Source organism: Mustela lutreola, chromosome 3 (assembly GCF_030435805.1).
Source record: "Mustela lutreola isolate mMusLut2 chromosome 3, mMusLut2.pri, whole genome shotgun sequence".
Classification (NCBI taxonomy): Eukaryota; Metazoa; Chordata; class Mammalia; order Carnivora; family Mustelidae; genus Mustela; species Mustela lutreola.
The window spans coordinates 9,157,362-9,182,562 of NC_081292.1; the positions used below are offsets into that span (position 1 = coordinate 9,157,362).

Sequence of the window (25,201 nt, forward strand, 5' to 3'; positions counted from 1 at the left end):
TTCAGCATTTTGTCATAGATGTCAAACTGATCTGTTTTTTTCTCCTTTCTTACTCCTAAATGAGGCTGGATCCATGCAGACCCAGTGTTTTTAGGCAAGTTTCACCAAATCTGCCCCCTACCACAAGGGTCATGGTGACATTTTTGCTACTGACATGCCAGAGGGTTTTCTCAGCTCAGCTCCACATTTCCAAGAGGCTTTCCCCTCATGCTGTCTACAACACCAGATGCTTCCCAACATCTGCCACTGAGTCCATATCCTGTGGATTGCTGTAATTAATACACAAATATCACAATCCCTAGCACGCTGCTAGCATTCCTCTGGCTCCACCCATCATCTCATGCTCTAACTTGTGGGTACTGTTTCTCCCAGAATGCCATCCCCAACTCTACCTCCTCCACCATGACTTCAAGGGTTGATGTCTCAGCCAGCACTGATGAGTGGGATAGTGGATGAAAACATACTCTGGCTCTCTCAGAAAGGTAGCATCAGGCAGTAAATAGAAGATCAACTTCCCAGGTAACAGTGGAGTAGGGAACATTCTGTTTCATCAGGTTTTTTCTCAGTCCTGTTCCACCGTCTGGTGGCATTTCTTTTTATTCACTAAACTAAATAAACACTGTTTTATTCACTAGTCTTAGCTCTGGGGTGTGAGTGGTGGAGAGAATCTCAATTCTAGAGTGTGTGGCCTCTTATCACATTAGATGTATCCAGTCAAGAAACATGGCCGCTGGGTGTCATCTGTCAACCAGGAACTCACTCGTTTTTGGAGAAGAGTTAGTAATTCCTTTTCCAACAACAGCCAGAATGATCATTTTATAATCTATGTAAGTCAGACCAAGTAACATTTCCCATTTCATTCAGAGGTAAAGGCAAAATGTCCTGATAACCTCCCCCTGCCATTATCCTTCTGACATCATCTTCTTCCACTTCACCTTCTGGTCATTCCAGCCACCTTGGCTTCCTCACTATTTTACAAATATGGCAAGCCTCCTTCTACCCCAGGACCTTTGTACTTGTTGTCCCCTCTGTTGGAATGCCATTTCCCCAGATACCCTCATGGTTTGCTTTCTCAACTTTTCCATGTTTCTGTTCAAATGTCATCTTAGCAATGGAGTCTTTTCTGACTCCCATATTTAGAAAGCATCTCCTCCTCTACCCCAGCATTCTCTATCCCTGGTGCTACTGGATTTTTCTTCATAGAATGTATCACGACCTGTAACAGACTATATATTTTTCTATTACTTTGTCTGTTTCCCACAACAAGAATCTAAATTTCATGAGTACAGGAGTTTTGCCTGTTCTTGTCAGTACTCCACCACTGGCACCTAGAGCAGAACCTGGCAAAGAGAAGGAGTTCAGTAAGTTTTTGTTTAATGAGTGAATACCTTGAAAGCATCTTTAAAATCCATTTTAGCATTTGGAACATGAATCTTCTCCCTGATTATTCTCTCCCCCAGCCATTTCCTCATTACTTTTCCATGCATATTATTCCAGGTTAACTTTAAAATAATTTCAAGGTGCTTGGGCGGCTCGGTTGGTTGAGCATCCAGCTTTCGATTTCAGCTTCGGTCATGATCTCAGGGTCATGGAATCAGGTCCTGCACTCAGCAGGGAGTCTGCTAGAGAGTCTCTCTCCCTCTCCCTCTGTTCCTCCCCTGATCGCACATGCTTGCTTTCTCTTTCTAAAATAAATAAATAAAATCTTAAAAAAATAAAAATTTTATCTAATTCTGCTTCCAAAAATGCTGTTGGGATTTTTGTTGTCATTGAAATTTAGAAGCAGGGTGGGTGATTAAGGGAAGGGGCTCCGGAGCCAGAGAACCCAGGTTAAACCCTGGTACTTCTATTCAAGAGTTGTATTAATTATTATTATTAATCCTTCTGTGCCTCAGACACCCTGTCCATGAAATGATATTAGTAATAATTCATACCATAAAAGGTTATTTTGAGGATTATCTAAATCAACATATAATCTTTACATATGTTAGAAGAGCTTGGAACATACATTCCTGTTCACTGTTAATTCATGTTATTCATTGTTATTGGTGACTGATGTTGCATTAATTAATAGTATTCCTCTCTCTTTTAGTCAACATTTTTATTATTGAGATTTCATTGAATTTGTAGATTTTTATGGGAATGAATTCATGTATTTACATAATCAAAACTATATTTTTCCAATAATGTATGTTTTTCCACTTATTATTCTTTCTTTTTGTCCCTCAGAAGTTTGTGTTTGTGTTTTTGTTTTTGGTAGTTTTCTCTCCAGAACTGCTACAGATTTTCTGAGGTTTATTTTTAGGTACCATACATTTTGTTCTCTTCCTATTTTGAGTGAAATTATTCCCCATCACATTTTCTATGGATGTATGCTTGGTTTTCAATATGTCTTCTTAAATGTGTGGTCAGACTAAGTTATACATACATAAACAATCTTACCACCACAATCAGCCTGGGAATATTTGGCATATGATCTCATTACAGTCCAGCTTAATAAGATTTAACTGAAATTTTGTATTCACTGAGAAGCTTGCTTCAAGTCATTAAATTAAACTCCCATCTAGACTCTCAATTGACAAGTTACAGGAGCACTCCAAGAATACGCTTCATGATTTCCTTTGGGGGTTTTTTTCAGAATAATTAACTGAGATTAAGGAAGTTTCTATCTGAACTGAACAGCAAATTATATTTACAGCTTCAGTTGGTGAACATCTTCCTTGATTCTGGTGTATTGAGCCCTGGAGGTGAAGGTCACATATTAAGGTCAATATTACAGACCACAATCCTAAAAGACAGCCTCAAACTCCCTTCTCCTTATTAGTTGGACACATATTTCTCAATACTTTCTCTCTACCCAAATGTACTTATGATATACCCAATATAAACTAACTTCTATTCTCTGATTATTAGTTCAAGTGGGTCTGCAGTGAGGGTGCTATGCTCATCTTGCTAGATTTTCCTGTTCCATCCATTCTTCTACTTTTTCAGAACATTATTTCTTATCCTCAGCTCATTTCTCAAACTTCCAACATGGAAAAAACAGGAGCAAGAAAAGATCATTTCCACACACTCCAACCATCACATCTTCCCTTCCTTGGTCTCCTCAGCCTTACTGATTCATGAACGAGCTGTCTATCCCCATTCTCCATGTATGTGTGGTATCCCATTTCCACCGGCTCTTGAAAGACCTTCTTTTTTCTCTTTGATGATTTTCCCTTCTTTCTACTTGTTCACTGAATTTCCCCTTTCTGCATCTTATGTTAGAAAATATACAGTGAAAAAAAGACAGTCTCTTCAATAAATGGTGCTGGTAAAATTGGACAGCTATGTATATAAGAATGAAACTCAACCATTCTCTTACACCATACACAAAGATAAACTCGAAATGGATAAAAGACCTCAACGTGAGGCAGGAATCTTTCAAAATCCTAGAGGAGAACATAGGCAGTAACCTCTTTGACATTGGCCACAGCAACTTCTTTCAAGACATGTCTCCAAAGGCAAAGGGAACAAAAGCAAAAATGAACTTTTGGGACTTCTTTAAGATAAAAGGCTTCTGCACAGCAAAGGAAACAGTCAACAAAACAAAGAGACAACCCACGGAATGGGAGAAGATATTTGCAAATGACACTACAGACAAATGGCTGATATCCAAGATCTATAAAGAACTCCTCAAACTCAACACTCAAAAAAAAATAATAATTATGCCAAAAAATGGGCAGAAGACATGAAAAGACACTTCTCCAAAGAAGACATACAAATGGCTAACAGACACATGAAAAAAATGTTCATCATCACTAGCCGTCAGGGAGATTTAAATCAAAACCACATTGAGATACCACCTTATATCAGTTAGAATGCCAAAAATTAACAGGACAGGAAACAACAGGTTTTGGAGAGGATGTGTAGAGAGGGGAACCATCTTACACTACTGGGAGGAATGCAAATTGGTGTAGCCACTTTGGAAAACAGTGTGGAAATTCCTTTAGAAATAGAGCTACCCTATGGCCCTGCAATTGCACTACTAGGTATTTACCCCAAAGATACAGATGCAGTGAAAAAAAGGGCCATATGTACCCCAGGTTCATAGTAGCAATGGCCACAATTGCCGAACTGTGGAAAGAGGCAAGATGCCCTTCAACAGAAGAATGGATAAAGAAGATATGGTCCATATATACAATAGAATATAATGCAGCCATCAGAAAGGATGAATACCCAACTTTTGTATCAACACGGATGGGACGGGAGGAGATAATGCTGAGTGAAATAAGTCAAGCAGAGAGAGTCAATTATCATATGGTTTCACTTACTTGTGGAGCATAAGGAATAACATGGAGGACATTAAGCGAAGAAAGGAAAAGTGAATTGGGGGAAATGGGAGAGGGAGATGAACCATGAGAAACTGTGGACTCTGAGAAACAAACTGAGGGTTTTGGAAGGAAGGCGGGTAGAGGGGTGAGTAAGCCTGTTGGTGGGTATTAAGAAGGGCTCATATTGCATGGAGCACTGGGAGTGATACATAAATAATGAATCTTGGAACACTGAAAAATTAAATTAAAAAAAAAAAGAAAACATGCTAATACATCTTCCTTCTTTAAAACAAAACAAAACAAAGCAAAAAAAAAAAAAGAAAAGCATCTCCCTCTAGTTAGTGCCCTCATCTGCTTTACAGCAAGACCCATGTAACAGACATGTATTTGTAGCTTTAATTCTTTCCTCATAATGTCTAATACCTGCTCCAACTAGGCATTCATCCCCCCCCCCACACCCTTCCATGGATACATCTCTTTGAGATCTCTAGTCACCTCCATGTTACTAAACCCCTTCTCTTCTCTATGTATACTCATTTCCTATGTTAATTTCATCTCAGCTTGTGATTTTAAGTGACATCTAGAGCTACAGCATCTGCTGATTGCCAACATGGTAATTGGGAACAATAATCACGCTGAGCAAAATTTAGGAAGATGAACTACCTATTTTAAACATATTAATGGTATAATACCAATATGATAATGTATGGTTAATATCCACTGATCCAAAAGAAATGTCTTTCAATGGCCACACAGGGGTGAGAAGAAAAAAGTTCAAGTCCATTCATAGGGAGTCCAGTAAACCATACCCACTTAGATTATGACTCTGAAGGACTATAACCTAGGAGTAAGGTGTGTAAGAAGCCAGCTAATCCTTAGAAGATCTAGCAGTCTGTTGATCATTGGGTCATTGAAATGGCTCTAGAACTGAGCCTTGAACTTAAGTGAAGGTAGTCCCAGATGAGTACCATGCCTGGATGTGTGTGTGTGTGTGTGTGTGTGTGTGTGTATCTATCTTTCTAGTAAGTATCAAGCACCCAGTCAAAGATAAATAAGGCACACACAGAGACCTGAATGGGATCCAGTAGAAACACCACCAGTGTTTTTGGAATCTGGTTATGCCAGATTGCTGTTTTTCCTCCTTGAGGAAAACCTTATGATTGCCACAGTAATTGTAGATATTAAATTATGAGACACAGATTATAAAACAATGTTTTGGTATGAGATCTCCCAGAAGTGGAACTCAATATAGAGATGTCAGTACAGCAGTTTACTTGGGTGGTAAGGGACTGCCAGCTAGCTACCCCAGTGGGAAAGCTCTAGGAGATACTGCAAATAACTCTGCCTAAAGGGGGAATGATCTAGGATAGCACTACACTAACCCTGAGAACCTTTTGTTGATGGCTGTGCCCTGTAATGGGGGTGGGAGGAAAGGGGTGATATTAATCCCCAGCACTCTGAACTACTGCTGGCAAGAATAACCATGACTCTTTCATGTCAATGGAGGATATTTCCCACTGAGACTATCTCTAGCAAGATTGTAAAAGAATATTTTCATTTCTTTTGAAACATCATTATCATCCTTGATGTTTGTCCTGACTTAATAAAATATCATTTTCAATTTTAGGCTGTTGTGTGAAGATGATCATCCATAGGGAGCTGTCAGATAAGATTGCATTAACAAGTATAAAAGAATTTTGGAGGAACCATTTGATAGTTAGATTTATTCTACTTTTATTTCAGAGCCATGTAACTGTCTTATGCAACTGTCATATTGATTTTACATATAAATGTCAGTAATTGCACCTTCTAAAATTTTCCTCAGATCACTTGGGTATCTTTGGAATCAAAGCCAGTGTTCTTATCCTCCTTATTTTTCTGATCATTTTTTCCAAAATACAATTTCTTTTTTTTTAAATTTTTGACCAGGTAGTATTTGAGAAAGAATGTAGTTCTATCTCTATGATAGTTCAAAAATGTTTAACTTATGCAGTTATTTCATCTCTTCAAAGGTTTTTAAATAATATGCTTCTGGTAATTTAAGTATTTTTTTTTAATATTGTAGATTAATCATCTTTCTTTAAATAGAAAAAAGATCTTTTCTTTCGAGAAATCTTTTTTATTAGACTCAGAGAATTACATGCTTCTCTTAGTAAAGTCAATAGAGCACAGTAGAGAAATAATGAAGTTATTAAAATATCAACAACGAATTTGGACATATATTAACTTCCTCTAGTGCTAGAGGAAAATTAAAAATTATATTGATTCTGAAGTTTATATTAATCTTTTTTGGGAGACAACCTCACATTTTCAAATGTTCAATACTAGAATTGTGGTTAACTAATAATTATAAACACCAGGAATATGTTAGAAGGTGGAAAATTTTCAGGTGATCAATTCCTCTTTAGTTGATATAGGAGTGGTAGAGGGTAAGTTGAGGGCTGGGGCCTCATTGCTGAGTACTTCTCCCTCAGTAACTGGACTCAACTCCCCTCCCTTCCAGATCAGACAAGTGGTTCACGTCACCATGGGCTGGAATCTAATGGACTTAGGCATTTCAGATATTACTTATGAGGCATGGGTGAAGACATCACATGCATATACTTAAGCACAATGCTGGTAGAGAAAAGACATGCTACACCCATAAATAAATTATATTGAAGTTATTCGTATCAGATGAGGGAAGTACTTAGCGCGTATCTGTTGCCACACGTGGAAGTAAGGCACTAGAACTCTGAAAAATTTCTGCCAAATTATGAAAAACTTCAGACAATTACTGGATTATTAATCAATTAAAATATTTATTGAATTCATCAAAGATTTATTAAGCACTTAGTATGAATAAAGCACCGTGTGAATCAGGTGGGAAGTAGGTCTCTTGTGACCCTCTTTCGGTCTCCTCCCTGCTGAGTCTGACCTCCTCATACCCAGCTCTGCCCTCGCCCCAGTTCCTGAGTCTCCATTTCAAACAGGCTCAGGTTCTTCTTAACTAGCTTCCCTATCCTTCTGCTTAAATTTGAAATTCTGTGGCTCAGAGACTAGTGTCATAACTATGGGATCTCCTAAGGCTCCCCAAATGCCTTTTTCTTCAATTAGACTCAGCACCAACAGGGCCCAGCATGCATGAAGCTTCAGCTCTCATAGAACTCCTGCCTCTTCCCCATTTGTAGACATGAGACAGGAACAGTCATCTCTAGGGGTCTTTTCTATTAGTTTTATTAGTTCTGCAGTCGCCATCCATCTATTCACCCATTAATCCATTCATTCAGACGTTCCATATATTTTAATGAGCACCTCATTAAAATATGTGTGTTCTCATAGGTTCTTAGAAATGCAAAGAGAAAGGAATATTTGCACTGCATTAGGTATCCAAGAGTATCTTCTTACAGAAGTAGGATTGAGTCTGTTATACCTCCTGTAATATTGCTTGAACTGAAGACCCAAGGAGCCCGTCTCATTTCCCAGTCCTCGCTATCCTCATTACCCCTCACCCATTAGGCCTCTACTACTGAGAGGCTGTCATCTTTCTCCAGTATTTCAAGAATCTTATAGAAACAGTTGTCATGGTTTTAAATGAGGTTTTAAAATGGGTCAAAAATTTATTTTCCTTGGAAGAAGCAATGAAGATGATATAAAAAGAAAGCTGTATGATTTTTCAAACTTAGATTAAAACATGAAAATAGGGAAGTTGGGAGTGGGTAGAACAAGCATATGAACATTTCCACAGCCACCAAATATATATCTTGAACTTTTTTTGAGTATAGTTAACATATAATGTTACATTAGTTTCCGGTGTACAACTTAGTGATTTGGCAAGTTTATGCTATGTTAACCACACGTATGGCTCCCATCTCTCCCGTTACATCACTACTACAGTATCACTGATGGTATTTCCTGTGCTGTGTCTTTTATTTTCTTGAATTATCCCATTCCATAACTGGAAGGTTATATCTCTCACTCTCCTTCACCCCCTTTGCCCAAACCCTCACCCACCTTCCCCCAGCAACCATAAGTTTGTTCTCTGTATTTATAAGTCTGATTCTGCTTTTTGTTTGCTTATCCATGTGTTCTTTTCTAGATTCCATTGATGAGTGGAATCGTATGGTATTTGTCTTTCTCAGTCTGACTTATTTCACTTAGCATAATATCCTCTAGGTCCACTTATTTTGTTTCAAATGGCATGATCTTAACCTTTTTCTGGCTGTGTAATATTCCACGACATATACATACCATATTTTTCTTATCCTTTTGTCTGTTGATGGACATTTATGTTGCTTCCATGTTTTGGGTACTTTTTGTTTTGTTTTAAGTAGGCTCCACGACCAGCAGGTAGCCCAACACAAGGCTTGAACTCACAACCCTGAAATCAAGACCTGAGCCAAGATCAAGAGTTAGACATTTAACTCACTGAGCTGCCCAAGTGCCCCCATGCCTTGGCTATTGTAAATAATACTATAGTGAACATAGGGGTGAACATATCTCTTCAAGTTAGTGTTTTCATTTTCCCTGGGTAAATACCCAATAGTGAAATTATAGGATCCTATGGCATTTCTATTTTTAATTTTTTGAGGAAACTCTATACTGTTTTCCATGGCAGCTGTATTAATTTGCATTCCCACCAACAGTGCATGAAGGTTCCTATTTCTCCACATCTTGGCCAACACTTGTTGTTTTTTTTGTCTTCTTGATTTCAACCATTCTAACAGGTGTGAGGTGATAGCTCATTGTAGTTTTGATTTGTATTTCCCTGATGATGAGTGATGTTGAGCATCTTTTCATGTGTCTGTTGGCCATCTGCATGTCTTCTTTGGAGAAGTATCTATTCAGGTCCTTTGCCCATTTTTAAATTGAATTGTTTGTTTCTTTGGTGTTGAGCTGTATGAGTTCTTTATATATTTGGGGTATTAACCCCTTACTGCATATGCCATTTGGAGATACCTTCTTCCATTCAGTAGCTTGCCTTTTAGTTTTGTTGGTGGTTTCTTTTGCTGTGCGAAAGCTTTTTATTTTGATGAAGTCTCAATAGTTTACTTCTGTTGTTGGTTTCCCTTGCCTCAGGAGACATCTAGAAAAATGTTGCCATAGCCAGTGTCAGGTAAATTACTGCCTGTGCTGTCTTCTAGGATGTTTATGTTTTAAGGTCTCACATTTAGGTCCAACAGTACACTGTGTTCATGTTGAAATTTAATATAAATATTTTCATGGAAAATTAGTAGAATTAACATGTGTAAGTTACAAAGCATTACAGAAAATAAATGCAAACAAAAGTCAAAACAGTTAGGAACAGAGGAAGGAAACATAAAATCAGAAAATTTGTAAGACGGTAACAGATATAAAATCCATTATGCTAGTTCACAAGAACACACCTGAAACTAAAAGACCCAAGATATATGTAAAGAAAAGAATGAACACAGCTTTAGTAAGTGAATGTAAGCAAAATTTATAGACTATTTATGGCAAAATGATTATCAGACATGATAGAATTTAAAGCAAAGAAGCACAAAATGGAATAAAAATTCTATAGTAATAAAAATATTGCATAAAATAAAGATCCAGTTGCCTTATATTCATCATACTGTATATTATTTAAGGGTGTAAAGCACAAGGCCTTATAAACATAAGGACAAATAAACAGAATCAGCTCCACTAGAAGATTTATGACCACATTCTGTCTTTGATAAATATGATCAACAAAAACTTGAGACCATTTATTATTTGAATATACTTAAGATAACTTTAAAAGCTCATAATAGAGAAAACCTATGAAAACCTCATTTTCATTTCCAAAAGAAAAAATTGTAGACATTACATTTAACTACCAGTCATTAAAAACAATATTAAGCATAAAATACAGGGTAAACCAATAAATAAATTGAGAAATTCAAGATGCTATCCTGAAATGTTATTAAACTTCAAAGGAAATAAAAAACAGGAAAGGAAAAATAAAAGGAAAGTAAAAAATGTAAAACTTAGCAAATTGCATAGGCTTTGGAATCAAAGACATTTTATGTGAACCTGTCAAATGACAAGCAAACTGAATGCATAAATCAGCACGACTGATTTCAAATGGCCAAATAAGCCCCTAATTTCTTTCTGCAGACTTGCTCTTGCCATAGTCATTCCTGTCCTAGAAGATGGCACCAGCATATACTCAGTTGTCCAAGTCAAAGATTGGAAGTCATCCCCGATTTACCTCCTGCCGTCACACAGCCACCTGGTCAGAACTACTACCCAAACATATCCTGGATTCTGTTACTCCCTTCTGTCTCCCCACCTCACCCTTGCTCCTGCCCTTGTCATCTCCCTGCCGGACCACTTCATACAGGCCTCTCCCTGTTTTTCCTGCTTCTGGTGCTTTTCATCTTTTGATTTCTTCCTCATACAAAAGCTAAAGTCACCTTTTTAAAACATGAATCAGATCATTTTATTCTTGTGCTTAAAACCCACCAATGGCTGGCTTTCCCTATAAATGTGGCTTGTGTAAATGAATCGCATGCAGAAAAGCCTCAAAGCAGTGGGATCAGTAAGTCTGTTTCCAAAACTTGTCTGATCCTAAGAATCACCTGGAGAGAGGTTATTAAAAAACTAGATTCCCAGGCCACTATCGGCAGATTCTAATTAGATGTTGTGGAAATGTGTGTTGTAACAAGTACCTGGAGGTGTGAGAAACATGGAGTAAATCAGTTAAGGGTCTAATAAAAAATCAGGAAATACTTAAGTACTAGAAAAGTATACAGGAGATTTATACAGCAGTGTACTTTATAGGAGTAAATCAGGAAATGTATTACATGGGTGACAGAAGATCTAGGATGCCAAAGAAAGGAGAGTAAGACCACCCAGAAACATGGAACATCAGGTGGCTACCTCTACTCCCAGGACCAAGGGAGGAGGTGCTATTGGCGGAAACCATGCACCAGTGTCACCTGGAAGAAACCAGACCTGTGGAGACCTCTTGGGCAGCCACAGAGGAGACTCTACCTCCGCTGAACAAGTCATTGTTACAGACAGGGACTGTGGGAGAGGCACCTGGGGCCTCTTTCTTAGTCTGCCAGCTTCCCTTCTGTGCTTCCCCTTGGCCGCACTCAGCTGGAAGCCATGTGACATGGGAAGCTGAGTGATGAACCCTGGAGGTCCATCTCCCTGATCTGTATAGAGCAGAGCAGAAACAGGACAAGTGCATACAACAGCAAACAGGCTCAGCACCTGTGTGGTGAGTTTGGATTCCATATCACAGCCTCACAAAAATACCGCAGAAGCCTCTCCTGAAGAGTGTGAAAGTCAATTATCAACGCTAAATTCTTTTAACAGCCGATCTCCATTTGAACCTTCCTATTCTCCACACAGGGGCAAATTGTGAGTGATGCATTGTGCTTCGTGCAAATGATGCCTTTTAAGAGGATGTGTAAGTGCTCTGTGAGCCTGAATGCAGAGTCTAAAACCTCCTTCATGGGGGACAGCAGGAAGCTAGAGAAATGTACACACATCTGGAGTAGACAGGCAAACAGAAGCCCAGAAGAACAGATTAGTTAGACAATAATTTATATGGCAGTATTTTGACAATAATTGGATGACCAAGACACATGTTCACAGAGTTCCCAACAAAATTGCATGTTAGAAGTACTTTCAAAATAAAGTTTGGGTTGAGGGAGGGAGAAATTTAACTGTAATATTTTAAAAAGTATATTTTTATCTCATGATGAAAGAAACACTTTCTTTCAAAAACTAACACTCCCCTAGACTTAATCACTTTGTTAACATCACACGCTTTGACTAATGAAAATAAAGAGTACATTAAGAATGTTGCTGTTTTGCTGAGTTGGGGGGAAAAATGCAGAGATTTCCATCACCTCCTGTGCAAAGTTTAAGCACCTTAAAATAGTCTCCTGAAACCTGACCTCTGCCTGGTTCTTCACATTGTTTCCAGCGATTATCTGCCCAGTATTCTGTACTAGTTTATGTGGTCATTTACCTTCTTGTCTTTACTCAGGCTTTCTTTCTCTCCCTCTAGTGTTCTTCATTCCCACATAATCTCCATCTTCTGGCAAATTCCTGCTTATTCTTTAAAATTCATATCAAACTCACATCTTCCAGGAAGCCTTCCCCATGTCATCAGGATACATCCCTCCCTTCCCTGGGCTTCCACACTAGTATATCTATCAGTTGCACTTTCTCCAGTGTGTTTTAATTGCTTATGTGTCTTTATCTAACCTGAGATGATCAGGGATAATTTTTCAATCTATCATTTCATGTCTACCACTTAATCCTATGTTTGGCATATAGTAGATGCTCAGTAAATATTCCTTGAGAAGATTTGATGGAGGTAATAGTTGAAACTATGGTACAGGTGAAAATATAAGAAAAGAGAAATTTACTTCTGATTTTCCCAAAGACTGTAAGAATCCAGGGTAAATTCAAAAGAAAAAGTTAGAAGTTTGATTGTTTTATATTTTGTTCCTCGATAATTATTTCTAGTTAGATTACTTGTTCTTCATCCATGTGCTCTTTTAATTTATCAAGTCTTCATCTAAAATGGAGTGACTGTTTGCTCATTCATATTCAGCCTTATATAAATAACAAGTTGAACCATGTGAAATCACTGTTTTGTAGGTCAAAAATAGTTAGGTATTTGTAATTTATATGGTTCAACCTGAAGATAAGGATTGAGAGCTGGGTTTCTCTCTTTTGTGTCTGTTTCTTGAATTTTACCCAGCACACCCAGTCTGGATTTCATTATCTTAGTGATTAAACTTTCTAGAGTTGGGAAAGCAATGATATGCATTTTGTTAAAGTAGAGGTAAATGGAAAAAAACTGATTCATGGAATATTCCTCAGCCATGAAAAAGAATGAAATCTGGCCACTTGCAATGATATGGATGGAACTAGAGGGTGTGATGCTAAGCCAAATAAGTCAGTCAGAGAAAGATAAATACCATATGATTTCACTCATATGTGGAATTTAAGAAATAACACAGATGAACTTGCGGGGGGAAGAGAGGCAAATGGTAGAACAGCCTCTTACCCTGAAGAACAAACTGAGGGTTGCTGGAGGGAGGGGGTGGATGGGCTAGAGGGAGGAAGAGCATTAAGGAAGGCACTCGTTTGGATGAATTCTGGGTGTGGTGTGTAAGTGACGAATCACTAAATCCTACTCCTGAAACTAATATTATACTGACTGGAATTTAAATAAAAACTTGAAACAAAAAATAAACTATTAAAAAAAAAAAGGATGTGAGGGTGATCAGACTAGGACATCTGTCACTCCATTTATTGCCAGGGTTGATTGGGTGGCCAGGTGGTGTTCCCTTCCTCCCTCACTGCCCCCTGTGCATCCCCCCCAAAGCTGCAGGCTCAGTGGAAGAGAATGACTCTCCCTGATAGAGGAGAGGGTAAAGGAATATCTGTGCTCCCCTGCTGGGTCTTCCAAACAAGCTCTCAAGGCCCATTTTTAGGAGAACATAGGCTAGTCATGTTTCCAAGACTCCAGACATATCCACATGAGGTGCTGCATGTGGCAGTTTGCCTTTCTTTAATAAATGAAATGAAATGAAATGAAACGAAATGAAATGAAATGAAATAAAAATAGTAGAGAGAGATTGCCTCAGTGCTGGGTGCTGCCCCAGGAAGTTATGAGACTCCATCCCAGGGTAGGATTTCAGCAAAAGCTGGAAAGTCATATGCCAGGAAAGCCTTAGAAAGGACATTTGCCTTCTATAGAAAAGGGGACTTGGTTACTACCTCCATGTTCACTCTCAACTTTCAACTGCATGAAATTGCATGACTCTATGAGAATTAAAGTAATATCACATCATTAAAACGTTAATTTGTACCTCTGTGCCTGTCCCACAATTGAATTTTCAGGAAGCTGATTACATTTCTTTCTATGGATTCAGGAAACCATTATTCCTCATGATCTAATTTATTGAATATATTTTGGCCTTTACAGATTGTCCATCAGTCATCCCTAAACACACTTAGTACAAATGATTAAAATGTTAGTGTTGATGAACATCACTTCCTAGAGGAAGAGCAATGCAGGTACAGTAGGAAAACAACCAGCAAGTTTTCAGGACCTGAACCTGCGATCCTCTGCTGGGGGAGATCAGAGGTGTTTTACCTGCTGTTAATATAATAACGGTGTTAGGATGAATTTTCATGTTAATATGAATGTTGGGGGTCAATATTTTTCTTACTGATTTCTTAGTTCCTCCTAACTTTTAAACTTAAAAGAATCTTTGGAACTAAATAAGCTGAAAATATCTTTTAAAAATAAGAAACACATTTAGATTCTGGTGCACAGCAAATTCTCTGTGAAGAGAAGTTCCAAATTTGTGATTCTATTTGCATTTCCATAAACACAGTGAATCTTTGTCTGAGCTTATTATGTGACAAATAACAGTGTTAGAAATGGGGTGTTTTAAGACTCTAATTATGCATATGCTCCCATTCTTGTTAGTGCATTTACAATGTGAAGCAATACAAAATTTGTACTTTTGGCTCAAGAGCTTTTTTCTTAAAACTGACAATTTAATGATTTTTTTTAACTAACATTGGCCTCATTTAATGTAATTAAAATATTAAAAAATAAAAAAATATTGCAAAGGTACCACTGCTCCCTGGGAACAGATCTGAGATGGAGAGGAGTGTGCAGCATGTTTCTGAGGGCATGCCTTGGGACAGCCTCCTGTGAGGGGGAGGGAAGAGCTGAGCCAGGAGCAGGATCAATTTGGGACCTAGGCTCCAAGTTCTCCCACTTTCATAAGGGTACCAGTTCTCTGGCATGTTGAGGAAGGGGCAGAGACTTCCAGAACTGTAAAGACCACATAGTCAAGGACCAGAGATGAATTAGGAGTAACTGGTATGGATGGATGTCCTTCACCCTGAAGAAGAATTGGGCAGTCCACATATGCATTTGAGGCTTACAGTAACTGTGTTCCTCTCTCTCTGGCTTGGTCAGTTAAAATTACTGAAATTTAAATACAATTAAACCTTTAAGCTCAGGTGCTCTAACCATATTTCAAATGTTTGGGAACAACATGTTGGGCTGTACAGAACATTTCCATCATTGCAGAAAGTTCCAGTGGACAGTGCTGCTCCACCCAATGGTGCAGCCACATCTCCCAGAGGTCCTCCTGCCTCCCTAAGACACTGCAGGAAGAAGGGGCCAGTTTCATTACCCTGACATCTGCAACCTCTCCCTCTGCTCCCCTCAACTGGACTTGTCTCTGTTTAATGCCCTCAGTTGTGTCTTTTCTTTCATGTTTGATATTAATATGGCTTAATAAACCAGAACCAGGCTCAGTAGCTACTGAACGTTTCCGTGTCCTCAAGGATAGGCCAGGAAGGTGGGGAAACTATTTGTATTCATCACACTAGTTCAGTTAAAGAAAAAGAAGAAAACTCAGTTAAGTTTTCATATTAAAATAGTGTAAACACATACCTCACCAACATTAACATCCGAAAATATAGCATCAGTCATTAGCCAACAAGAAATTAATGGAAGACAAAATTTTGACATTAATAGATTTTAAAACATAGCAAATAAACCATGTTAGAATCAATTTCCTCAAAAACAAAACAAAACAAAACAAATAAAAACCAACAACAAAAACAAAAAACGTGTTTGATGATAATAGAATCTGCTTCATTGGGCAAAACTTTCCATGAGTCACCTCCTGTAATTATTCAGTAAGTGTTGCATTGGTAGCTTTAGTTGATGATTCTTCCACAGTATTCTTCTATAAGTTTTTGTTCTTCAGAATACCTCTTTTAACAAACTCTTCCAGACTTGAAATGTAGTGTCCTTGGTCCCTGCAGTAGTCACTGCTCTTTCTTCCTAGGGTCTCAGCACAAGACTGGCCATGTGTGGTACTTACAGGTATTTTTTTTGTTCAGTAGACACACCAAAAGGGTCGGGTTCTACCAGATCTTTCCTTTCTGCATCACACAGAGGTCCTCCCTCATATGAGTTCTATGGGAAGGTAAGGGCACGCTCCTCTGCGTAAGGGAGCGGCACAAAAACACACCCACAGATGGACTGAATTGTTGTCAAATATGATAGATAAATACACAACTGTCTAAAACACTGGTTCTTATACCAAAACATAGAAGGGAGAGATGGTTCTCCCTCAAGCATTCACCTCCCCAAATTTGATTCTATCATCCCTCGGGTTAGGATTCATTACTACATTTCTTCATTCACCATTCATTTCCTAAAACATTTTGTTTTAGGAACATTTCCTAAAACATTATGTTTCCATAAAACATTCATGTGAAAAACAATGGGATAGGCTTTCTGGGACTCTAACCAATAGGACATGCAATCAAGAATTGCTAGTCAAATGGGAAACAGATTACCTCATCTAGTAATTGGATTAAGTGGCCAGCACTCTGATGCAGAGGTTTGGTAAAACTTGGATTGGAGAATCTGCCTTAAGATTGACGCTACCTTAGGGCTCCTGATTGTCTTCCCAAACATTGACGGTGAGTCCAACATGCTTGCCTGAGCTGGCAGATGAGAGTGGGATGGTGACCAGACCCTCGAATTCCAAGCCTAGTCTGTTCCTTCATGGATCTGACCACTCCTGTCACTAAGAAAAGTCTCAGGCCCAAAAGAGAAAGGGCAGTAGATGTCCCTCATCTGCAGAGGAGGAGTGACCCTGCACACCAGTGAAATGTGGCCAGTAAGTTGAAGTAATTTTTCCCTAAAGAAAAGTGATTATGTTGGGAGGAGGAATGTACATATGCCAGACCTCTCCCTTCCCTGGAAAGAAAAGGCAGAGGCTCCCATCTTGGTTAGTGGACCAAAACAACACGAGTAGAGGAGTTTTAAAATTCCTTTTCTCCACCTACAAATAATCCTTTCAGGAATACTGGAGGGAGGGGTTAAATAGAACACGTGAACTGCCTCATGTTGGCAGGCATATGTCTGGGTCTAGTAAGTGGTCCCATGTTCTCTTCTGCCCCCACACGTTTGTACCTATGAGCTTCCGAAGGGAAGGTGCTGGGTGTGAATAATCTTTGCTGTATGTTTGTTAAATTAAATCAATCAGTTTCATTTGTTGAGAACCCAACATGCTTAGCACTGAGCTTATTTGGTTTAAAGGAAGTGGAAGAATTATAGAATTTTTACAGAATTTTTTATACCCAAAACAAGCATTCGAGCTCATACCTCATGGGGTCCGATGTGCCGGGAAGGTAGGGATTTGAGCTTCCAGCTCAGTGTGCTTCCTGCTGCAACATGTGTGTGGGAGTGGGACAGCTCAGGGGCAGTGTCTCTGCCACATCTCTATCCTCACCCACTCTCCCAAGCCGTGTCTGGCATGTTGCTTTCAGAAAATATTTGTTACATGAATTAATTCAGTGTATTCCCTCTGCTTGTGGCTTTGCAGGAGTATTGTACACAGATTCAATTTGTGATACAACTTTTCTATGCCACATACAGGGGCTTAAATTAGACTCTTTTATGGAATATGTAGCAAAAATTAAAATGTTTTAGCTTCTTAAAAATATATAGATAGTGTATGTTTTTGAAGATGTATCAAAGAGTAATGTATCACCTAGCACGTGTTGTATTTTCATTTCAGGTAGACGGAGTAATCACAGGTCGGCGACAAACATCCAAATCTGAGAAAAGTACCTCGGACAGCAGCAGAGAGCGCCCAAACCGAAGGTACTACCTCCCCAGCTCTCTTAAACTTCATTATAGTTCTCTTCATTGTCACTTGCTGTCTAGAATACACCTTCCCTAAAAGATAGAGTTATTTAAAATTTATAAACGATTCCTGCTGTGAATTTTAATGTTTCTTCCCAAAATGTAGACTCTCGATTTATAGGGCTCTTGATCCCTAAAAAACAAATCTGTGTATGTACGGGCCCCAGTTACTTGTGACGATGTTAAGAGTGGTGATGTCAGCACCAGTGACTGCTAATATTGACTGAGTGACCTTGTATCAGGCACTGTTCTGTGTGCTTCACCCATATTAACACACTCCATCCTCCCCGGTTTCATCCTCAGTTTACGGATGGGGCAAATGGAGAAGAGAAGTTTAGGATGTCTGAAGGTCGGGTAGCCATGACATGTTGGGACAGCTCTGCTGAGTCCTGTGCATAATGCTGCTCAGGCTGCCCATTCATGGTCTGTATGTCACTTCACAGATCCTAAAACTCTCAGGGCTGCAAGAGCCAAAAGGCCCCATCATGTGCCCTCCTGTCAACCTCCTACTCACAGGTCATCTGTGAGCCTCTGCATCAGCTTCTTTCCCTTGGCTCCCTCCCTGATCTCCATGCTCCCCCGTGGCAGGAAGCCTCTCCTCATTCCCACTGAACACTCTAGCTCTGCCACCTGAAGACCCTCAGAACAAAGCCCAGCTCCTGTGAGCAGTGACCTCTCTTACAGTATTCTGGACAAAGCCCTCCTCATTTTAGTTCTTCCTTAGAATGCACATCCCAGGCCTTTCGACTTTCCTTCTACTTGTCATGATTTCCAGACTCTTACCATCCAGATGGCAAAATCTATTTTGAACTCAGGCAAACTATCTTTGTGATACAAATGTATATGCTGAAATTATCATCACAAAAATACCTGAACAAGAGCTATATTTACATCTTGCATAATACAAGCACTCAGGCATTCGTATATATTCTGAGTCAACTGTGGAAGTTTTGTGGACTTTCACACATGGGGTTTGTCTAAACAACAGGTGTGGAGTTGAATTCCTTTTGAAAGGTGGGCTGCTGGTTTTAACCTTGGAGACCCACTCTTGTATTTCCTAGTTTAGTGGCTTCCATTGTCAGATATGTGCGTAAGTTACAGAGATTCAGGGGTATTATGCTATTATGAATATTATGCTATTATGAATAATGTGAATAAATGAATGTTATGCTATCATGAATATGAATGGTCATAACTGATCTCCAGCAGCATCCACACATGTAAGGAGGGCGAATCCAATTTGTGAGGAATTGCAGGAATGGGAAGCCAAGTCACGACAAACAGCATGGAGCTCGTTTTCAGATCCTGGGGAGATCACCTTTATGGTGATTACTTCCTACATTACATTTGCAAAGTCTCTCTTGTTTTTTGGTGTTTTTGTTTTTGTTTTTTCTGAGAAATAATCACCTTCCAACTCTGCATAACATATCTATGTGAAGGTTGTTCATGGCACTCCTTAATCACTGTCAAACTTCACCATCCATTTCACCTCAGCCCCTGGATGGGCGATCCCATGAAACAAACAGCTGTCTATGGAGGCTGTATGTGGGAACGGGGTCAGACAGCTGTGACTTTGAGGGAGAGGAGGATGGCAGACCCAGAGATACACCTCTCAAAGCCAGAGTGGCCCTTTCCTCTTGCTATGCAGACAGAGTGACTGGAGGGGAAGATCAGTGGAGTAAGGTTGTGGTCACGGGCACCAGAGGGCATCAGGTTTTGTGGGAAAGGTAATTGATTCTGTGAACTCTTGTGGTCCCATGACACTGTCTGATCAAGGGGGACACATAACTTGCTCAGAATGGGTTTATTGAGTGTTGAGTGCCTAGTCTGTGCTATATGATACTCTCCATCACCTGTCTTTCATCTTCAAAATAACTACAGGAGAAATTGGGTTATTCCTAATGGGTTGAGGTTCAAAGAGATTTATTTGCCCAAGATTACAAAGTTGCTAAGTGATAGTAGAGCCAGAATTATAAATCTTAGTCGATTCTTGGGCTTGGTGTCTTTTTTTTTAATAGACTTTTTTCTTTAGAGCAGTCTTAAGTTCACAGAAAAATTGAGTGAAAAGCACAGAGATTTCCCATATGTCCATAGCCCCCACTCATGCACAGGCTTCCCCACTGTCAACATCCGCCCAGAGTGGTACATTTGTTACAACTGTTGAACCTACATTGAAGCACATCATTATCACCCAAAATCCATAGTTTACGTTAAGATTCAAACTCAGTGTTGTTCATTCTGTGGGTTTTGACAAATATACAATGACATGTATCCACTGTCGTAGTATCATACAGAGTCGTTTCACTGTCCTAAAAATATCTGTGCTTCACCCATTCATCCCTCTCCCCCCTCCCCACCAGCACCCCTGGCAAATAGTGATATTTTTACTGTCTCTTTAGTTTTACCTTTTCCATAATGCCCTAGAGTTGGAATCATATAATATGTAGCCTTTTCAGATTGGCTTCTTTCACTTAGTAATATACACTTAAGGTTCCTCCATGACTTTCCATGACATGATAGTGTCTTTCTTTTTAGTGCTGAATAACATTCCATTATCTGGATGGACCAAAATGTATTTATCCATTTGCCTACTGAAACACATCTTAGTTACTTCCAGTTTTGGGGAATTATAAATCAAGTTGCTGTAAACACGGTGTGTAGGTTTTTGTGTGGACATAAGTTCAGCTCCTTTGGGCAAATACTGAGAAGGGCGACTGCTGGATCGCATGGTTAAGGGTGTGTTTAGTTATGTAAGAAACTGCCAGACTGTCTTCCAAAATGGTGTACCACTTCACATCCCTGCTAGTAATGCATGAGAGTTCCTGTTGCTCCTCATTCTTGCCAGCATTTGGTGGTGTCAGTGTTCTGGACTTTGGCCATTCTAATATGCATGTACTTACATCTCCTTGTTGTTTTAATTTGCATTTCCCTGATGACATATGGTCTGGAGCATCTCTTCATTTGCTAGTTTGCCAGCTGTACGTCTTTGCTGGTGAGGTGTCTGAGAAGGTCCTTGGGCCGTCTTCCAGTCACACTGTTTTCTTATTGTTGTGTTTGAGGAGTTCTTTGTATGTTTTGGATAAGAGTCATTCGTGAGATGTTTTTTGCAAATATTTTCTCCCAGTCTGTGGCTTGTCTTGTCATTCTCCCAAAATTGTCTTTCATGAGGCGAAAGTTTTTAATTTTAATGAAATCCGGCTTGTCAACTATTTCTCTCATGGATCATGCATTTCCTATTGTACCAATAGTGGTATGGCCATACCCAGAGTTGGTTAGCTCTTCTCCTGTGTTCTCTTCTAGGAATTTTACAGTTCTGCACTTTGTGTTTGGTCAGTGATCCACTTGGAGTTAATTCTTATGAAGGCTGCAAGGCCTGTGTTTAGATTCATGTTAAATATACCTACATTGTATTAATTTTTTAAGTGTATGGTATTTAAGTATGGTATTCAATGTAGAATGGAGAGGGATAGCAGGCATCTCTGATTGCCAACCCCAGAGGAAAAGTTCAACATTATACTATTAAATCTGAAACATTTTATTAGTTTCATAATTTATATTTTCATATTCAAAATCTGAAGTTTTTAGTTTCTATTTCTGTCCTTGTTGCTTGTACTGGTTCTCATGCAAAACACACCTTTTCCTTGGGTGCTTGTTAATTTTGATGGTGAGCTGCTCCATTGCCTTAGCAAATAGTTTAGGGGCTTCTCAGAAGCCTGGGAGGTGCTGAGCCAGGGAGCTTTGGCATGTGCTTGAGGCAGACCCTACCTGAAGGCACGGCTAGTTTGGAACCACTTCACTTTGAATTCAAGATCAGTGGTTTTTAACTATGACTGTGACAACTCAGCCCTTCTCTCTCCCACTCTCCTCACAGTCCCTGGGGCAGTGGGCAGAGTGGGTTTACTTCTCATTCTTTCTTACATGACAGAAAAGCCTTCTGATTGAGAAGGTGTCCTGTCAGACTGCCGACCTGGCATACTCAGGGCCTTGACCTCTGTTCCCAGACTTTTTAAGGCCACTTTAGGGGCTCAGAAAATACCCTCAGAGCAAAGGTGGCTTCAGGGATCCACTTCCTCCCTCCTTCCTCCTTTTACTGAATTCTGCCCTTACGGCTCTTTATTATCTTATCACATCTTTCATAATCTCCCTGACGCTTTCAGTGGGAGGTGGGAGTCTTTGGTCCAAATATGCTGGCCTTCCATATTACCAGAAGCAAGTCCTTTGCTTATGTTCTTTAATATAAGGAATCAATCTTTGATGTGTTTTATGCCTAGTGATTTTAGACCTTTTCTTTTCTTTTGTTTTCTTCCATGGTAATGAGAATATTCATTTTGCCTTCCAGTTATTCTTATTGGCCTCCAGTGGATCTGGTTTTGACAGTAAGATAGTGGGTAAAACTGGCGATGGGTATCTGTTGGCATCTGACATTGAGGGAGGAGCAGCAGGGGACAAAAATCCCTCTCCTCTTTATTTTGGGATTAGTGTGATCTGCAGGTGCCTTTAGCCTATCTTCTTACTGTCTATTACCTGGAGACTCATGACCAATTAAAGTCCTGCGTGCAAATTCTTTCTCACAACATCTGAAGGGGTGAGTGGCAGATAACTGCCTCTGACTTGGTTCAGTGTTTATTGCTAAGATCCAGAAGTTGTGGGCCAAGAGGTTCATGCCTGGAAGTAAGACAGGCTGCTTTTCCTCAAAGTCAGCATAATTATAATAGATGAATTTAGATAACCTACTTAATTAAGCCATAGATATGATAGCCTTTGAAATAAGAGCATGGAAATTAAAAAATAAAGCTCTACTTATTATTGACTATGGAAACTAATTTTCTACATAGTCCATAGTGTACAGTCTGGGTCTTTGGAATATTTGTGCTTCGTATTCTTGGTATACATTACACTTTCCTTTAGTGGGTCCGTGTGTATCCATCAGAATACTGAGGAAAATTAAAAACTCAAGTGCCTTCAAGTGTTTGAGGGCAAGGGCAACCAACAAGAAAGAGGTGGAAGGGTTACCAGAAAAACAGAGTTTACAGTCTCCTGAGAGGATTGACCCTCCCTCCCCCCAACATACATTGCATCTGAGGACATCAGTGTGGGGCTCCTGGATGAGGCCGACTGTGATTTTCTGTAGGTCAAAGATTTTAATTTTAGGATTGCTCAGTACCATAATTTTTCTTTTATTTATTTAACATGTATTTAGTAAAGCTATATACCAAAGATACAAGATGAAAAGGACAATATAATTGTTTCAAGAATACTGGTCTAGTAGGGAGATCAGACCAATAATGAGACAATTACATGATAATGTGATAAATGTTCTATTCAAGCTCTATGCTGCGCTGTGAGATGCTACCAGGAAACAAGCCTATTTGTGCAGACCATGGGATGGCTGGGCGTTGGAATAGAGGAGGCATGTAATATATTCTGCAGAATGATGACTGGATGACCAGTACAGTGATTCCAAAATAGTTTGGCCGATTATCAAAATCACTGGGGGAACTTGCTATAAATAGAGAGTGCTGGACCCAACCTCAGACCTATGGATTGAAAATGCCAGGGAAGCAGCCCAGTGACCTGTATTATCTAGAATTTTCTATACCATGGTGGTGTGGGACTCTTTCTTGTTGTGTTTTCATGTAACTGTTGCCAGAGGACTGGGCGCCGACAGCAGGAGTGGGATCTTGTTGGGGAAGCTGGTGGACAGAGCTTTCTGGGCATCCGAATGCGTATAAATGCCCCTGCATGCAGGCTGGATCCGCCAAAGCAGCAGGGCCCAGGAGCCGGATTAGCTACAGTCAGGCATAAGACCTGCCCACAGTGGTCTGTGACCGATCCTGGCTGTGGGGTTTGCCTGCTGTATCATTTAGATATTCTCAGGTGAGGGGCACCTGGATGGCTTAGTTAGTAGAGCATGCAACTCTTGATCTCAGGTTGTGAGTTCAAGCCCCATGCTGGGGGTAGAAATTGCTTAAAAATAAAATCTTTAAAAAAGTAAATAAATACAGATTCTCAAGTGAGCAGAGTCTCCTAGCTGACCTCCCCTCACTGTCTGTGCAACAACAGCACTTTACTTCTCTACTCTTGGTCCTGCAAGGCTCTGAGCTACCTGAAACCACGGACAGTCTCTTATTCTTTTACTATGCTCTACGGGTATCTCTATGCTCTAATGATAGCACTTGCTGATATTTGCTGAATAAATGAATGGATGGGTTTGAAATTTCATTTAAAATGGCATCTTAATTTCCTTTTGTCTCTTTTTGCTGTTGTAGAAGCAAGGAAATTGAGAAATTAGAAGTAGATCCTAGCAAGCATTCCTTCCCTGATGTGGCTAGCATAGTTCAAGAGAAAAAACACAGGCCCCGAAGAATTCAATCTGAACCCAAAATAACAGCAAGTGAAGAAGATCCTGAGTTTGAAGACAACCCTGAAGTGCCTCCATTGATTTGAAACATCAAGCTGTACCGACGGACCCACCAGACCCTGTTCTGTTCATTGCAGAGTGTGTGCAGACCATTTATGGAGTAAACAAAGACTTATTTATCAATGTTACTATTCCAGTGTTTGAGCTTCTACTTTATACACGAATATTCTTAAACTAGTTTAAAATTCAAATGTATACCTTAAAATGCTATAACTCGTTTGTCTATAATAAAATGCTCGCTAGTGCAAATGTTCCATAAATCACAGAACTATTACATTAAGACGTTGATTTTCTATCACAGGACTGGCTGCTAATGCAGAGAGATGAAGTCAGAGATAAAAGGCCTGATTATTAAATTGGTACTTCAGCAAATTGGTCAAGCTCAGAAGTTAAAACTGTAATTTTGGATCAAATTGGTATGCTTTAATATGATTTTAGCAGTGTTTCAATTTTCTTCTCATGATTATTGGTGGTAATGCCTTGGAATGATGAAGAGGAGAATGAGCAGGGGTAGGAAGAAAGAATCTGTAAGGCTATAGATATAGGCTTGACATCTGCAAAATTAGGGGAGAAAGGTGGAGGGAGGGGGGAGGGGGAGGGGCTAAATGGAGCCTCAGGAGACAGTGCAGCTCTCAGAGAACCCAGCCAGCCCAGCAGGAGCTCTAGCACAGGCGTCCACGTAAGATGAACCTGTTGCATCAAGACGGCCAAGCCCAGCTACCCCTGCCATGTTTATGTCTTGGCAGGTAGCTCCAG

The 25,201-nt window shown here is 39.6% G+C and overlaps 1 protein-coding gene across 2 annotated transcripts in view; it reads left to right on the top strand.

Annotated features, from left to right (window-relative positions):
• DNAAF11 (dynein axonemal assembly factor 11) overlaps positions 1-24,678 on the top strand; it is a 70,685-nt gene extending 46,007 nt beyond the window's left edge. For both annotated transcript variants that reach the window (XM_059165603.1, XM_059165602.1), the window contains 2 exons: positions 17,897-17,982; positions 24,294-24,678. In XM_059165603.1, coding sequence (XP_059021586.1) covers positions 17,897-17,982; positions 24,294-24,471 — 264 coding nt within the window. In that variant the 3' untranslated portion in view covers positions 24,472-24,678. The remainder of the gene's footprint in view (positions 1-17,896; positions 17,983-24,293) is intronic.
• The last annotated feature ends 523 nt before the right edge of the window (positions 24,679-25,201 follow it).